At 54.1% G+C, this 19,597-nt stretch overlaps 1 protein-coding gene across 1 annotated transcript in view; it reads right to left on the reverse strand.

Annotated features, from left to right (window-relative positions):
• LOC116958329 (uncharacterized) overlaps positions 1-19,597 on the reverse strand; it is a gene marked incomplete at its 3' end in the record, with an annotated part of 33,759 nt that overhangs the window by 10,027 nt on the left and 4,135 nt on the right. The window contains exons 2-5 of the mRNA XM_076064257.1: positions 15,879-16,025; positions 11,985-12,451; positions 4,198-4,382; positions 3,373-3,621 (exon numbers count right to left, since the gene is read on the reverse strand). Coding sequence (XP_075920372.1) covers positions 3,373-3,621; positions 4,198-4,382; positions 11,985-12,451; positions 15,879-16,019 — 1,042 coding nt within the window. The remainder of the gene's footprint in view (positions 1-3,372; positions 3,622-4,197; positions 4,383-11,984; positions 12,452-15,878; positions 16,026-19,597) is intronic.

Below are 19,597 nucleotides of genomic sequence, written 5' to 3' on the forward strand. Positions count from 1 at the left end.
AGAGGGAGACACGGGGAGAGAGAGACACGGGGAGAGAGACACGGGGTGAGACACGGAGTGAGACACGGAGTGAGACACGGGGGGAGAGAGACACGGGGAGAGAGACACGGGGGGAGAGACACGGGGGAAGAGACACGGGGGAAGAGACACGGGGAGAGAGACACGGGGAGAGAGACACGGGGAGAGAGAGACACGGGGAGAGAGAGACACGGGGAGAGAGACACGGGGAGAGGCACGGGGAGAGGCACGGGGAGAGAGACACGGGGAGAGAGACACGGAGAGAGAGACACGGGGAGAGAGAGACACGGGGAGAGAGAGACACGGGGAGAGAGAGACACGGGGAGAGAGAGACACGGGGAGAGAGAGACACACGGGGAGAGAGACACGGGGGGAGAGAGACACGGGGGGAGAGAGACACGGGGGGAGAGAGACACGGGGGGAGAGAGACACGGGGGGAGAGAGACACACACGGGGAGAGACACGGGGAGATAGACACGGGGGGAGAGAGACACGGGGGAAGAGAGACACGGGGAGAGAGACACGGGGGGAAAGAGAGACGGGGAGAGAGACACGGGGGAGAGAGACACGGGGGGAGAGAGACACGGGGGGAGAGAGACACGGGGGGAGAGAGACACGGGGGGAGAGAGAAACGGGGGGAGAGAGACACGGGGGGAGAGAGACACGGGGGGAGAGAGACACGGCGGGAGAGAGACACGGGGAGAGAGAGACACGGGGAGAGAGAGACACGGGGAGAGAGACACGGGGAGAGAGACACGGGGAGAGGCACGGGGAGAGGCACGGGGAGAGAGACACGGGGAGAGAGAGACACGGGGGGAGAGAGACACGGGGGGAGAGAGACACGGGGAGAGAGAGACACACGGGGAGAGACACGGGGAGATAGACACGGGGGGAGAGAGACACGGGGGAAGAGAGACACGGGGAGAGAGACACGGGGGGAAAGAGAGACACGGGGGGAGAGAGACACGGGGGGAGAGAGACACGGGGGGAGAGAGACACGGGGGGAGAGAGACACGGAGGGAGAGAGACACGGGGGTAGAGAGACACGGGGAGAGAGAGACACGGGGAGAGAGAGACACGGGGAGAGAGAGACACGGGGAGAGAGACACGGGGAGAGAGAGACACGGGGAGACAGACACGTGTGTGTATAACGTGTGTGTATGACGTGTGTATGACGTGTGTGTATGACGTGTGTGTATGAAGTGTGTACGACGTGTGTGTATGACGTGTGTGTGTATGACGTGTGTGTATGACGTGTGTGTATGACGTGTGTGTATGACGTGTGTGTATGACGTGTGTGTATGACGTGTGTGTATGACGTGTGTGTATGACGTGTGTGTATGACGTGTGTGTATGACGTGTGTATATGACGTGTGTGTATGACGTGTGTGTGTATGACGTGTGTGTATGACGTGTGTGTATGACGTGTGTGTATGACGTGTGTGTATGACGTGTGTGTATGACGTGTGTGTATGACGTGTGTGTATGACGTGTGTGTATGACGTGTGTGTATGACGTGTGTGTATGACGTGTGTGTATGACGTGTGTATATGACGTGTGTGTATGACGTGTGTGTGTATGACGTGTGTGTATGACGTGTGTGTATGACGTGTGTGTATGACGTGTGTGTATGACGTGTGTGTATGACGTGTGTGTATGACGTGTGTGTATGACGTGTGTGTATGACGTGTGTGTATGACGTGTGTGCATATGAAGTGTGTGTATGACGTGTGTGTATGACGTGTGTGTATGACGTGTGTGTATGACGTGTGTGTATGACGTGTGTGTATGACGTGTGTGCATATGAAGTGTGTGTATGACGTGTGTGTATGACGTGTGTGTATGACGTGTGTGTATGACGTGTGTGTATGACGTGTGTGTATGACGTGTGTGCATATGAAGTGTGTGTATGACGTGTGTGTATGACGTGTGTGTGTGACGTGTGTGTATGACGTGTGTGTATGACGTGTGTGTATGACGTGTGTGTATGACGTGTGTGTATGACGTGTGTGTATGACGTGTGTGTATGACGTGTGTATATGACGTGTGTGTATGACGTGTGTGTGTATGACGTGTGTGTATGACGTGTGTGTATGACGTGTGTGTATGACGTGTGTGTATGACGTGTGTGTATGACGTGTGTGTATGACGTGTGTGTATGACGTGTGTGTATGACGTGTGTGTATGACGTGTGTGCATATGAAGTGTGTGTATGACGTGTGTGTATGACGTGTGTGTATGACGTGTGTGTATGACGTGTGTGTATGACGTGTGTGTATGACGTGTGTGCATATGAAGTGTGTGTATGACGTGTGTGTATGACGTGTGTGTATGACGTGTGTGTATGACGTGTGTGTATGACGTGTGTGTATGACGTGTGTGCATATGAAGTGTGTGTATGACCAGGGGCGGAGCCACGATTTTCAGCCCGGGGTTGACATTCAACAACAAATGTCAACTTGGAGAACGATTTGGAGAGAGTCAGGCTGTTGAGCTAGACGCCATCGGAGTCCCTCCAGACCCGAGTGTCGTACACTCACACGCACAATGTCACCCCCTGTCACCCTCCCTGTCACCCTCCCTGTCACCCCCCCCTGTCACCCTCCCTGTCACCCTCCCTGTCACCCCCCCTACCCCCTACCCCGGCTCCCTCCCTCTCTCATCCCAGGTCCGGGCCCGCGGGGCCGGAGCAGGCCCGAGAAATCAACTGGCAGTCCCGACTTAATCGCCGTTATAGCGGCGGGGCCGAGGGCGAGCTAATTCAAACGTTTTACACGAATGTAACGGGCGACATTTGCGTTCGTTCAGCCGATCACCGTTGTTAAATGGTTCCCTGTCGCCTGCCCCCCTTGCACAGGTTGGGGGGGGGGGGGGGGGGGGTGGGGGGCCCCCTACAGACCCCTGGACGTCAACTGCGGCCAAGCGAACGCAGGCGGAGTGAGGATCGCGTTGACGACGCTACATCACCCCCCCCCCCCCCCAAAGACCACTACCCCACGAACCGTACCACCACCACCACCACTACCGTCGCCGCCATCACCACCACCGCCATTACCACCACCACCACCACCACAACAACCACCACCACTACCGTCGCCGCCATCACCACCACCGCCATCATCACCACCACCACCGCCATCACCACCACTACCGCCATCACCACCACCACCGCCATTACCACCACCACAACAACCACCACCACCGCCATTACCACCACCACTACCGCCATTACCACAACAACCACCACCACCGTCGCCACCACCACCGCCACCACCACCATCACCGCCATTATCACCACCACCACCACCGCCACCACCACCACCACCACCGTCTCTCCCTGTCCCGTAGTCTCACCGTGCAGACAGCAGCTGCCCTGCACGAGCAGGAGGGGTTGGTGGGTCGGTCGTGAATTGTTGCCACCACCACCGCCACCATCACCACCGCCACCATCACCATCACCACCACCACCACCGCCACCACCACCACCACCACCGCCACCACCACCACCACCACCCCCACAGCTACAGCTGTAGGTGCTCTCTGTGTTGTTGCTGCTGCTGCTGGTCAGAGACACGGAGCTCCCAGCCCTCAAGGCGGAGGGCGCTGGGGGAGAGGGGAAGGGGGGGGTCCAAGTTAAACCTCTAGTCACTCTGTAGTCACCCGCTAGTCACCCTCTAGTCACTCTGTAGTCACCCGCTAGTCACTCTGTAGTCACTCTGTAGTCACTGTAGTCACCCTGTAGTCACTCTGTAGTCACTCTGTAGTCACCCTCTAGTCACTCTGTAGTCACCCTGTAGTCACTCTGTAGTCACTCTGTAGTCACCCTCTAGTCACTCTGTAGTCACTCTCTAGTCACCCGCTAGTCACTCTGTAGTCACCCGCTAGTCACTCTGTAGTCACCCACTAGTCACTCTGTAGTCACCCGCTAGTCACCCTATAGTCACTCTGTAGTCACCCTCTAGTCACTCTGTAGTCACCCTATAGTCACCATCTAGTCACTCTGTAGTCACCCTGTAGTCACCCGCAAGTCACTCTGTAGTCACCCACTAGTCACTCTATAGTCACCCGCTAGTCACCCTGCAGTCAGTCACCCTGCAGCCAGTCACCCGCTAGTCACTCTGTAGTCACCCGCTAGGCACCCTGCAGCCAGTCACCCCCCAGTCACCCCCGGCCAGTCACCCTGGTGGTGGAGGTGGTGGTGGTGGTGGAGGTGGTGGAGGTGGTGATGGTGGAGGTGATGGTGGAGTTGGTGCCGAGTGCTGTGGGTGGCCGCCTCCGTGGTGGCTCTGGGCCACTGCAGGGACCGACGGCTCCACTCCAGCGCCGGGGTGGAGCGGTGGAGACGCGTGGGTTGACTGTACAGCCTGACACGCACAGTCACACAGTCACACACACACACAGTCACACAGTCACACACACACAGTCACACAGTCACACACACACACACAGTCACACAGTCACACACACACAGTCACACACACAGTCACAAAGACACACACACGCACAGTCACACAGTCACACACACACAGTCACACAACAACAACAACCGCCATTCGCCACTAAGTGGCGGTGACGTCACCACGACGCTTGTGCCAGGCTATGTGCACCCTGAGGCCACGTGAAGTGTCGAACGCCCGCTGGCAGGAGGTCACGGGGCAGACCCAGGTGCCACGGGTCGACTGACTGAGATGACTGGCTGATGCACCACCTGTGCCCCTACTGTGCCAACCTGCTGTGCTTTAGCCACCCGGCGCTCCGCTCGTTGTTGTGAGCGTCGCTCCTCCGCCCTCCGTTGTTGTTGGAGGGCGACTACCTCCAACTGCCCAGTAGCATCCTTCACGAGCCTCCTCCACAGAGGCCGATCTTGACACCGCTGGTACCGGTCATCGGCAAGTCCACTCAGCTCCACGTCCTCCTGTACCACATCACTCCATCTCTTCTCTAGCCCATGCCGCGCCCGCTTAGCCCCCTCAATCCGGCCGAACAAAAGCTGTTTCGGCATGCGGTGGCTGGGCATGCGGGCTACATGACCCAGCCATCGCATGCCTTCCCCGCCGGAGGAGCTCACCGATGGGACCTTGCCCAGATCTTTCAAGGATTTTTGAGCTCCTCACACAATCCAGTCTGGTTAAACCCAGGATGGATCGTAGGCAGGCCAGCCTAAATGTTTCTAACCGGCGAAGATGTTCCATTAGGGGGGTCCACGTTTCGCAAGCGTAGAGAAGGGAGGGAATGACCGTGGCCGAGAAGACCTGAAGCTTAGTGCGGAGCGACAGACCAGGTAGCTTCCACACAGCATTAAGCAACCGATGAAAAGATATTGCCGCTCGACTGATTCGGAGTGAGACCTCTGCTGTTAAACTGGAGCCGGTCATAAGCACACTGCCCAGGTATGGGAAACTCTCCACTCTCTCCACAACTGCCCCATCACCGATTGGGAGTTGTGGTGGTGGAGTGTCTGATGGTTCAAAATACCCAGGCAGGTGCTTAGTTTTGGTGGGGCTGATGGTAAGGCCCCACCTCTTAGTGGCACGCTCCAGTCTCAGCAGCAGCGTCTCCAACTCCTCCTCTGAATGAGCAGCTATTACCAAATCATCGGCATACATAACGTGGTTGAGCAATAGGGAGCCATCCTTTGACCACACCCAGGCATCGATCAGCCTCCCATTATATCTGTACCATATGGAGATTCCCCCGGTACAGCTATTAAAGGCTTCACGAACTACGTGGTCAAAATAGATGTTAAATAATGTGGGAGCCAGAGGACATCCCCGTCGCACCCCAAGGTGTACAGGGAATGGCTCTGACTCCCGGCCACGTAGTTTTACCCGGGCCCGCTCACCATCATGAAGGTCCTTAATGATCGTAAGCAGAGGGTCAGGTACTCCAAAAGCACGAAGAACAACCCAGAACCCAGGCCAACTGATGGTATCATAGGCCGTGACCAGGTCAATAAAGCAGAGATGTAGGTCTTGTTGGAATTCCCTACACCTCTGCTGTAGCAGACGGACAGAAAATATGGCATCTGTGCAGGACCGCCCTTTCCTGAAACCGCATTGGGGCTCCGCAAGCCTCTCCTCAGCGTGCCTGGCAAGGCGATGTTGAATATTCCTTGCAGGACATTTCCCGGCACACTGAGGAGTGAGATGCCCCTGTAGTTGTTACAGTCTGTGCAGTGACACACACAGTGACACAACAACAACTACAACTGCCATTCGCCACTAAGTGGCGGTGACGTCACCACGACGCTTGTGCCAGGCTATGTGCACCCTGAGGCCACGTGAAGTGTCGAACGCCCGCTGGCAGGTCACGGGGCAGACCCAGGTGCCACGGGTCGACTGACTGAGATGAGTGGCTGATGCACCACCTGTCCCCCCTACTGTGCCAACCTGCTGTGCTTTAAGCCACCCGGCGCTCCGCTCGTTCTGAGCGTCGCTCCTCTGCCCTCAGTTGTTGTTGGAGGGCGACTACCTCCAACTGCCCAGTAGCATCCTTCATGAGCCTCCTCCAGAGGCCGATCTTGACACTGCTGGTACCAGTCATCGGCAAGTCCACTCAGCTCCACGTCCTCCTGTACCACATCACTCCATCTCTTCTCTAGCCCGTGCCGCGCCCGCTTAGCCCCCTCAATCCGGCCGAACAAATGCTGTTACGGCATGCGGTGGCTGGGCATGCGGGCTACATGACCCAGCCATCGCAGCCTTCCCCGCCGGAGGAGCTCACCGATGGGACCTTGCCCAGATCTTTCAAGGATTTTTGAGCTCCTCACACAATCCAGTCTGGTTAAACCCAGGATGTATCGTAGGCAGGCCAGCCTAAATGTTTCTAACCGGCGAAGATGTTCCATTAGGGGGGGTCCACGTTTCGCAAGCGTAGAGAAGGGAGGGAATGACCGGGGCCGAGAAGACCTGAAGCTTAGTGCGGAGCGACAGACCAGGTAGCTTCCACACAGCGTTACGCAACCAATGAAAAGATATTGCCGCTCGACTGATTCGGAGTAAGACCTCTGCTGTTAAACTGGAGCCAGTCATAAGCACACTGCCCAGGTATGGGAAACTCTCCACTCTCTCCACAACTGCCCCATCACCGATTGGGAGTTGTGGGGGTGGAGTGTCCGATGGTACAAAATACCCAGGCAGGTGCTTAGTTTTGGTGGGGCTGATGGTAAGGCCCCACCTGTTAGTGGCACGCTCCAGTCTCAGCAGCAGCGTCTCCAACTCCTCCTCCGAATGTGCAGCTATTACCAAATCATCAGCATACATAATGTGGTTGAGCAATAGGAAGCCATCCCTTGACCGCATCCGGGCGTCGATCAGCCTCCCATTATATCTGTACCATATGGAGATTCCCCCGGTACAGCTATTAAAGGCTTCACGAACTACGTGGTCAAAATAGATGTTAAATAATGTGGGAGCCAGAGGACATCCCCGTCGCACCCCAAGGTGTACAGGGAATGGCTCTGACTCCCGGCCACGTAGTTTTACCCGGGCCCGCTCACCATCATGAAGGTCCTTAATGATCGTAAGCAGAGGGTCAGGTACTCCAAAAGCACGAAGAACAACCCAGAACCCAGGCCAACTGATGGTATCATAGGCCGTGACCAGGTCAATAAAGCAGAGATGTAGGTCTTGTTGGAATTCCCTACACCTCTGCTGTAGCAGACGGACAGAAAATATGGCATCTGTGCAGGACCGCCCTTTCCTGAAACCGCATTGGGGCTCCGCAAGCCTCTCCTCAGCGTGCCTGGCAAGGCGATGTTGAATATTCCTTGCAGGACATTTCCCGGCACACTGAGGAGTGAGATGCCCCTGTAGTTGTTACAGTCTGTGCAGTGACACACACAGTGACACAACAACAACTACAACTGCCATTCGCCACTAAGTGGCGGTGACGTCACCACGACGCTTGTGCCAGGCTATGTGCACCCTGAGGCCACGTGAAGTGTCGAACGCCCGCTGGCAGGTCACGGGGCAGACCCAGGTGCCACGGGTCGACTGACTGAGATGAGTGGCTGATGCACCACCTGTCCCCCCTACTGTGCCAACCTGCTGTGCTTTAAGCCACCCGGCGCTCCGCTCGTTGTTCTGAGCGTCGCTCCTCTGCCCTCCGTTGTTGTTGGAGGGCGACTACCTCCAACTGCCCAGTAGCATCCTTCATGAGCCTCCTCCAGAGGCCGATCTTGACACCGCTGGTACCAGTCATCGGCAAGTCCACTCAGCTCCACGTCCTCCTGTACCACATCACTCCATCTCTTCTCTAGCCCGTGCCGCGCCCGCTTAGCCCCCTCAATCCGGCCGAACAAATGCTGTTACGGCATGCGGTGGCTGGGCATGCGGGCTACATGACCCAGCCATCGCAGCCTTGCCCGCCGGAGGAGTTCACCGATGGGACCTTGCCCAGATCTTTCAAGGATTTTTGAGCTCCTCACACAATCCAGTCTGGTTAAACCCAGGATGTATCGTAGGCAGGCCAGCCTAAATGTTTCTAACCGGCGAAGATGTTCCATTAGGGGGGGTCCACGTTTCGCAAGCGTAGAGAAGGGAGGGAATGACCGTGGCCGAGAAGACCTGAAGCTTAGTGCGGAGCGACAGACCAGGTAGCTTCCACACAGCGTTACGCAACCAATGAAAAGATATTGCCGCTCGACTGATTCGGAGTAAGACCTCTGCTGTTAAACTGGAGCCAGTCATAAGCACACTGCCCAGGTATGGGAAACTCTCCACTCTCTCCACAACTGCCCCATCACCGATTGGGAGTTGTGGGGGTGGAGTGTCCGATGGTACAAAATACCCAGGCAGGTGCTTAGTTTTGGTGGGGCTGATGGTAAGGCCCCACCTGTTAGTGGCACGCTCCAGTCTCAGCAGCAGCGTCTCCAACTCCTCCTCCGAATGTGCAGCTATTACCAAATCATCAGCATACATAATGTGGTTGAGCAATAGGAAGCCATCCCTTGACCGCATCCGGGCGTCGATCAGCCTCCCATTATATCTGTACCATATGGAGATTCCCCCGGTACAGCTATTGAAGGCTTCACGAACTACGTGGTCAAAATAGATGTTAAATAATGTGGAAGCCAGAGGACATCCCTGTCGCACCCCAAGGTGTACAGGGAATGGCTCTGACTCCCGGCCACGTAGTTTTACCCGGGCCCGCTCACCATCATGAAGGTCCTTAATGATCGTGAGCAGAGGGTCAGGTACTCCAAAAGCACGAAGAACAACCCAGAGCCCAGGCCTACTGATGGTATCATAGGCCTTGACCAGGTCAATAAAGCAGAGATGTAGGTCGTGTTGGAATTCCCTACACCTCTGCTGTAGCAGACGGACAGAAAATATGGCATCTGTGCAGGACCGCCCATTCCTGAAACCGCATTGGGGCTCCGCAAGCCTCTCCTCAGCGTGCCTGGCAAGGCGATGTTGAATAATCCTTGCCAGGACCTTTCCCGGCACACTGAGGAGTGAGATGCCCCTGTAGTTGTTACAGTCTGTGCGGTCCCCCTTCTTAAAAAGGGGGACCACCAGGGCATCCTTTCAATCCTGCGGAACCCGTCCAGTGGTCCAGACTGTTGTTATGATGTCATATAGGGCAGTCTGTGCACAAACGCCGCCCTCCCTCAGCATTTCGCTTGGGAGATCATCTCTGCCCGCTGCATTTCCTGGTTTCAGACTCAGGATCGCCTTCAGTACTTCCTCAACAGATGGCACCTCAGCCAGCCACTCACAGGGGGTGACTTCCAATATTTGAGGCACCGCAGCCTCAGCAGGGTCATCCTCACTTTGTGCCACGATGTTTTCCTGGCTGAGGGATTTTCCCTCCCCCAGTACCTCACAGAAATGCTCAGCAAATCTGCTAACCTGTTCCTGGGGGTCGGAGATTGGGTCACCGTTTTTTCCCCTAATGATGGTAATAGGTGTGGCACTGCAGGTTACTTTTTTGATGGAGTTAAATAGAGATTTGTGATCACGGGCCACTGAGGAAGACTCCATCTCCTCAGCAACCCGCGACCACCACCCATCCTTGCAGTGCCTCACGGCTCTCCGTCACACACACAGTGACACACACACACACACAGTGACACATACACACACAGTGACACACACATACACAGTGACATACACAGTGACATACACACACAGTGACACACACAGTGACACACACACACAGTGACACACAGTGACACACACAGTGACACAAAAGACAAAGATCCCCCATATAGCCTTAACAGACTGTAGGGACAAGTGCTGTTAGCGAGCACCTATGAAGGCCGGAACGGTACACGAGGGGGTGGGTGGCCAGCACCACGCCCGACCGCCTTTGTCTCCCTAGTGGCAATGTTTACACACCGCACCAGGTACTCATTTGAGGCTGTGTCGACCTAGGGGAGGCCCGGGACCGGTTCAGATAATCGTCACTGGTGTTGGCCGTGAGCGGGATTCGAACCCGGGTCGCCAGGTTCATAGCGCAGCGTAGCGCTAACCGCTACACTATCGCTCCCCACTACACAGTGACACACACACACACACACAGTGACACACACACACACACACAGTGACACACAGTGACACACACATACACAGTGACACACACACACAGTGACACACACACACACAGTGACACACACACACAGTGACACACAGTCACACACACACACCCAGTGGCACACACACACACACACAGTGACACACACACACACAGTGACACACACACACAGTCACACACAGTAAAACACACACACAGTGACACACACACACACAGTGACACACACAGTGACACACACACAGTGACACACACACAGTGACACACACACAAACAGTGACACACACACAAACAGTGACACACACACACAGTGACACACACACAGTGTTACACACACACACACAGTGAAACACACACACTCACCCACTCACTCACTCACCCACTCACTCACTCACCCACTCACCAACTCACTCACCCTCTCACCCACTCACTCACCCTCTCACCCACTCACTCACCCACTCACTCACCCACTCACCCACTCACTCACTCACCCACTCACCAACTCACTCACCCTCTCACCCACTCACTCACCCTCTCACCCACTCACTCACCCACTCACTCACCCACTCACCCACTCACCCACTCACTCACCCTCTCACCCACTCACTCACCCACTCACTCACCCACACACTCACCCACCCACTCACCCACCCACTCACTCACTCACCCACTCACCCACTCACTCACTCACCACTCACCCACTCACTCACTCACCCACCCACTCACCCACTCACCCACTCACCCACTCACTCACCCACCCACTCACTCACTCACTCACCCACTCACCCACTCACTCACTCACTCACCCAACCACTCACTCACTCACTCACCCACCCACTCACTCACTCACCCACTCACTCACCCACTCACCCACTCACTCACTCACCTTCTCACTCACTCACCCACTCACCCACCCACTCACTCACCTTCTCACTCACTCACTCACCCACTCACTCACCCACTCACTCACTCACTCACCCACTCACTCACTCACCCACTCACTCACTCACCCACTCACCCACCCACTCACCCACCCACTCACTCACTCACTCACCCACTCACTCACCCACTCACCCACCCACTCACTCACTCACCCACTCACACACTCACTCACCCACTCACACACTCACTCACCCACTCACACACTCACTCACCCACTCACTCACCCACTCACTCACCCACCCACTCACTCACCCACTCACCCACTCACCCACTCACCCACTCACTCACTCACCCACTCACTCACCCACTCACCCACCCACTCACTCACCCACCCACCCACTCACTCACCCACTCACTCACTCACTCACCCACCCACTCACTCACTCACTCACCCACCCACTCACCCACTCACTCACTCACTCACCCACCCACTCACTCACTCACCCACCCACTCACTCACTCACCCACCCACTCACTCACCCTCTCACCAGGCATCTTGATGGTTGGTGTCGCTCTCCTCCGGCCCCAGCGTTGAGTTGAGGTCGATCAGGTCGACTCCTTCCAGGTACAGTCGCCCTCCCTCACCACCACCACCACCATCACCACCACCGTCATCATCACCACCACCATCATCACCACCACCATCATCACCACCACCACCATCACTACCAGCACCATCACCATCATCACCACCACCACCACCATCACCACCATCACCAGCATCATCAACACCATCATCACCACCATCACCACCATCACCACCATCACCACCATCACCATCATCACCACCACCACCACCATCACCACCACCACCATCACCACCACCACCATCACCACCACCATCACCACCACCACCATCACCACCATCACCATCACCACCATCACCATGATCACGATCACCACCATGATCACGATCGTCTTCAGAAGCAGCGATGCTCACGGTCCAGCGCTGCCCCTGTCATGTAGCACAGAGACACAGAGACAAAGAGACACAGTGACACAGTGACACAGACACACAGAGACATAGAGACACAGAGACACAGAGACACACAGAGACACAGTGACACAGAGACACAGAGACACAGAGACACAGTGACACAGAGACACAGTGACACAGAGACACAGTGACACAGTCACACAGAGACACAGTGACACAGTAGCACAGAGACACAGAGACACAGTGACACAGTGACACAGACACACAGAGACATAGAGACACAGAGACACAGAGACACACAGAGACACAGTGACACAGAGACACAGAGACACAGAGACACAGAGACACAGTGACACAGAGACACAGTGACACAGAGACACAGTGACACAGAGACACAGTGAGACACAGAGACACAGTGACACGGAGACACAGAGACACAGTGACACAGTGACACAGAGACACAGTGACACAGTGACACAGAGACACAGAGACACAGTGACACAGAGACACAGTGACACAGTGACACATAGACACAGAGACACAGTGACACATAGACACATAGACACAGAGACACAGAGACACAGAGACACAGTGACACATAGACACAGTCACACAGAGACACAGAGACACAGTGACATAGAGACACAGTGACACACAGAGACACAGTGACACACAGTGACACAGAGACACAGAGACACACAGTGACACAGAGACACAGTGACACACAGTGACACAGAGACACAGTGACACAGAGACACAGAGACACAGTGACACAGAGACACAGTGACACAGTGACACAGAGACACAGAGACACAGTGACACAGAGACACAGTGACACAGAGACACAGAGACACAGTGACACAGTGACACAGAGACACAGTGACACAGAGACACAGTGACACAGGGACACAGAGACACAGTGACACAGTGACACAGAGACACAGAGACACAGAGACAAAGAGACACAGTGACACAGAGACACAGTGACACAGTCACACAGAGACACAGTGACACAGTGACACAGAGACACAGTCACACAGAGACACAGTGACACACAGTGACACAGAGACACAGAGACACAGTGACACAGAGACACAGTGACACAGAGACACAGAGACAAAGAGACACAGTGACACAGAGACACAGTGACACAGTCACACAGAGACACAGTGACACAGTAGCACAGAGACACAGAGACACAGAGACACAGTGACACAGTGACACAGACACACAGAGACATAGAGACACAGAGACACAGAGACACACAGAGACACAGTGACACAGAGACACAGAGACACAGAGACACAGAGAGACAGAGACACAGTAGCACAGAGACAGAGAAACAGAGACACAGAGACACAGAGACACACATAGACAGAGTGACACAGTGACACAGAGACACAGAGACACAGTGACACAGTGACACAGAGACACAGAGACACAGTGACACACAGTGACACAGAGACACAGTGACACAGAGACACAGAGACACAGTGACACAGAGACACAGTGACACAGAGACACAGTGACACACAGTGACACAGAGACACAGAGACACAGTGACACAGAGACACAGTGACACACAGTGACACAGAGACACAGTGACACAGAGACACAGAGACACAGTGACACAGAGACACAGAGACACAGTGACACAGTGACACAGAGACACAGAGACACAGTGACACAGAGACACAGTGACACAGAGACACAGTGACACAGTGACACAGAGACACAGTGACACAGAGACACAGAGACACAGTCACACAGTGACACAGTGACACAGAGACACATTGACACAATACAGCCCACTGCTGATGTTGGTGGTGGTGATGGTGGTGGTGGTGATGATGGTGGTGATGATGATGGTGGTGGTGATGCTGGTAGTGATGATGGTGGTGATGATGGTGGTGATGGTGGTGGTGGTAGTAATGATGGTGGTGATGATGATGGTGGTGGTGATGATGGTGGTGATGGTGGTGGTGATGATGGTGATGATGATGGTGGTGGTGATGGTGGTAGTGATGATGGTGTTGGTGGTGGTGATGGTGGTGGTGATGATGGTGGTGATGGTGGTGGTGGTAGTGATGATGGTGGTGGTGGTGATGGTGATGATGGTGATGATGGTGGTGATGGTGGTGATGGTGGTAGTGATGATGGTGGTGATGGTGGTTGTGATGGTGGTGATGATAATGGTGGTGGTAGTGGTGATGTTGGTAGTGATGATAGTGGTGATGATGGTACTGGTGATGGTGGTGGTGATGGTGGTGGTGATGGTGGTGATGATGATGGTGGTGGTGATGGTGGTGATGGTGGTGGTGATGGTGGTGGTGGTGATGGTGGTGGTGGTGATGGTGGTGGTGGTGATGGTGGTGATGATAGTGGTGGTGGTGATGGTGGTAGTGATGATGGTGGTGATGATGGTGGTGATGATGGTACTGGTAATGGTGGTTATGATGATGGTGGTGGTGATGATGGTGGTGATGGTGGTGGTGATGGTGGTGATGATGATGGTGGTGGTGATGGTGGTGATGGTGGTGGTGGTGATGGTGGTGGTGGTGATGGTGGTGATGATAGTGGTGGTGGTGATGGTGGTGGTGATGATGGTGGTGGTAGTGATAGTGATGGTGGTGATGGTGGTGACAGTGTTGACGATGGTGGTGATGGTGGTGATGGTGGTGATGATGATGGTGGTGGTGATGGTGGTGGTGGTGGTGGTGATGGTCGTGATGGTGGTGATGGTGGTGGTGATGGTGGTGATGATGGTGGTGATGATGATGATGGTGGTGGTGATGGTGATGGTGGTAGTGATGATGGTGGTGATGATGGTGGTGGTGGTGATGATGGTGGTGATGGTGGTGGTGATGGTGGTGGTGATGATGATGATGGTGGTGGTGGTGATGATGGTGGTGATGATGGTGGCGATGGTGGTGATGATGATGGTGGTGGTGATGGTGGTGGTGGTGATGGTGGTGATGGTGGTGGAGATGGTAGTGATGGTGATGATGGTGATGATGATGATGATGATGGTGGTGATGATGGTGGTGATGGTGGTGATGATGATGGTGGTGATGGTGGTGGTGATGGTGGTGATGATGATGGTGGTGATGGTGGTGGTGATGGTGGTGGTGATGGTGGTAGGGATGATGGTGGTGATGGTGGTGATGGTGGTGGTGGTGGTGATGGTGGTGATGATGATGGTGGTGATGGTGGTGATGATGATGGTGGTACTGGTGATGGTGGTGATGGTGGTGGTGATGGTGATGGTGGTGATGGTGGTGGTGGTGGTGATGGTGGTGATGGTCGTGGTGAAGATGGTGGTGGTAGTGAAGATGGTGGTGGATTCCCACTCACCCCTCACCCACTGCCCACTCAACCCCCACTCGCCCCCCACTCACCCCCCCACTCACCCCCCCACTCACCCCCCACTCACCCCCCCACTCACCCCGCCCCCCGTGTCGTCCCTGTGGTGGAGGTCATGACCCCGTCGCTCCGCGTTCTGGAGCTCCATCAGCTGCTGCTGCTGCACGAGCTGATGGAGCTGCAGCAGCTCCACGTCCACTGAGTGGTCATCCAGCAGAGACATCGCCACCTAGCCTGGCACACACAGACACCTAGCCTGGCACACACAGACACCTAGCCTGGCACACACACAGAGACACCTAGCCTGGCACACACACACACAGACACAGACACCTAGCCTGGCACACACAGACACCTAGCCTGGCACACACACACACAGACACAGACACAGACACCTAGCCTGGCACACACAGACACCTAGCCTGGCACACACACACACAGACACAGACACAGACACCTAGCCTGGCACACACAGACACCTAGCCTGGCACACACACACACACACACAGACACCTAGCCTGGCACACACACACACACCTAGCCTGGCACACACACACACACCTAGCCTGGCACACACAGACACCTAGCCTGGCACACACAGACACCTAGCCTGGCACACACAGACACCTAGCCTGGCACACACACACAGACACCTAGCCTGGCACACACAGACACACACACACACAGCTACCTAGCCTGGCACAGACACAGCCACCTAGCCTGGCACACACAGACACAGACACCTAGCCTGGCACACACAGACACCTAGCCTGGCACACACACACAGACATAGCCACCTAGCCTGGCACACACAGACACCTAGCCTGGCACACACACACAGACACCTAGCCTGGCACACACACACAGACACCTAGCCTGGCACACACAGACACCTAGCCTGGCACACACACACACAGACATAGCTACCTAGCCTGGCACACACACACAGACATAGCTACCTAGCCTGGCACACACAGACACAGACACCTAGCCTGGCACACACACACAGACACAGCCACCTAGCCTGGCACACACACACACAGACATAGCTACCTAGCCTGGCACACACACACAGACATAGCTACCTAGCCTGGCACACACACACACAGACACAGCCACCTAGCCTGGCACACACACACACAGACACAGCCACCTAGCCTGGCACACACACACACAGACATAGCTACCTAGCCTGGCACACACACACAGACACAGCCACCTAGCCTGGCACACACACACACAGACATAGCTACCTAGCCTGGCACACACACACAGACACAGCCACCTAGCCTGGCACACACACACACAGACATAGCTACCTAGCCTGGCACACACACACACACAGACATAGCTACCTAGCCTGGCACACACAGACACAGCTACCTAGCCTGGCACACACACAGACATAGCTACCTAGCCTGGCACACACACACACAGACATAGCTACCTAGCCTGGCACACACAGACAGACATAGCTACCTAGCCTGGCACACACAGACACAGCTACCTAGCCTGGCACACACACAGACATAGCTACTTAGCCTGGCACACACACACAGACATAGCTACCTAGCCTGGCACACACACAGACATAGCTACCTAGCCTGGCACACACAGACACAGCTACCTAGCCTGGCACACACACACAGACATAGCTACCTAGCCTGGCACACACACACAGACATAGCTACCTAGCCTGGCACACACACACACACAGACATAGCTACCTAGCCTGGAACACACACACAGACATAGCTACCTAGCCTGGCACACACACACACAAACATAGCTACCTAGCCTCGCACACACACACACACAGACATAGCTACCTAGCCTGGCACACACACACAGACATAGCCACCTAGCCTGGCACACACACAGACATAGCTACCTAGCCTGGCACACACACACACACAGACATAGCTACCTAGCCTGGCACACACACAGACACAGACATAGCTACCTAGCCTGGCACACACACACACAGACATAGCTACCTAGCCTGGCACACACAGACACAGCTACCTAGCCTGGCACACACACACAGACATAGCTACCTAGCCTGGCACACACACACAGACATAGCTACCTAGCCTGGCACACACACACACACAGACATAGCTACCTAGCCTGGAACACACACACAGACATAGCTACCTAGCCTGGCACACACACACACAAACATAGCTACCTAGCCTCGCACACACACACACACAGACATAGCTACCTAGCCTGGCACACACACACAGACATAGCCACCTAGCCTGGCACACACACAGACATAGCTACCTAGCCTGGCACACACACACACACAGACATAGCTACCTAGCCTGGCACACACACAGACACAGACATAGCTACCTAGCCTGGCACACACACACACAAACATAGCTACCTAGCCTGGAACACACACACAGACATAGCTACCTAGCCTGGCACACACACAGACATAGCTACCTAGCCTGGCACACACACACACACATAGCTACCTAGCCTGGCACACACACACACAGACATAGCTACCTAGCCTGGCACACACACACACATAGCTACCTAGCCTGGAACACACACACAGACATAGCTACCTCGCCTGGCACACACACACACAGACATAGCTACCTAGCCTGGCACACACACACATAGCTACCTAGCCTGGCACACACACACAGACATTGCTACCTAGCCTGGCACACACACACACAGACATAGCTACCTAGCCTGGCACACACACAGAGACATAGCTACCTAGCCTGGCACACACACACACAGACATAGCTACCTAGCCTGGCACACACACACACAGACACAGCTACCTAGCCTGGCACACACACACTACACAAAGATCCCCCGTATAGCCTGAACAGACTGTAGGGGCAAGTGCTGTTAGCGAGCACCTATGAAGGCCGGAACGGTACACGAGGGGGTGGGTGGCCAGCACCACGCCCGACCGCCTTTGTCTCCCTAGTGGCGATGTTTACACACCGCACTAGGTACTCATTTGAGGCTGAGTCGACCTAGGGGAGGCCCGGGACCGGTTCAGATAATCGTCACTGGTGTTGGCCGTGAGCGGGAATCGAACACCTGGGTTGCCAGGTTCATAGCGCAGCGTAGCGCTACACTATCGCTCTAATACTATTACTACTAGTACTAATACTATTACTAGTAGTACTAATACTATTACTAGTAGTACTAATACTATTACTACTATTACTAGTAGTACTAATACTATTACTACTACTATTACTAGTAGTACTATTACTACTACTAGTACTAATACTATTACTAGTAGTACTAATACTACTATTACTAGTACTATTACTACTATTACTAGTAGTACTAATACTATTACTACTACTAGTACTAATACTACTAGTACTAATACTATTACTACTACTAGTACTAAAACTATTACTACTAGTACTAATACTATTACTAGTACTACTAATACTACTATTACTAGTATTACTAGTAGTACTAATACTATTACTACTAGTACTAATACTATTACTACTAGTACTAATACTACTATTACTACTAGTACTAATACTATTACTACTACTAGTACTATTACTAGTAGTACTAATACTATTACTAGTAGTACTAATACTATTACTAGTAGTACTAATACTACTAATACTATTACTAGTAGTACTAATATTATTGTTAGTAGTACTAATACTATTGTTAGTAGTACTAATACTACTATTACTACTAGTACTAATACTATTAGTACTAATACTACTAGTACTAATACAATTACTAGTAATACTAATACAAGTACTAATACTATTACTTGTAGTA

This window comes from Petromyzon marinus, unplaced genomic scaffold, assembly GCF_048934315.1.
Source record: "Petromyzon marinus isolate PM22_M1 ecotype Great Lakes invasive population unplaced genomic scaffold, UKy_Petmar_22M1.pri1.0 PM_Scaffold_361, whole genome shotgun sequence".
Taxonomy (NCBI): domain Eukaryota; kingdom Metazoa; phylum Chordata; class Hyperoartia; order Petromyzontiformes; family Petromyzontidae; genus Petromyzon; species Petromyzon marinus.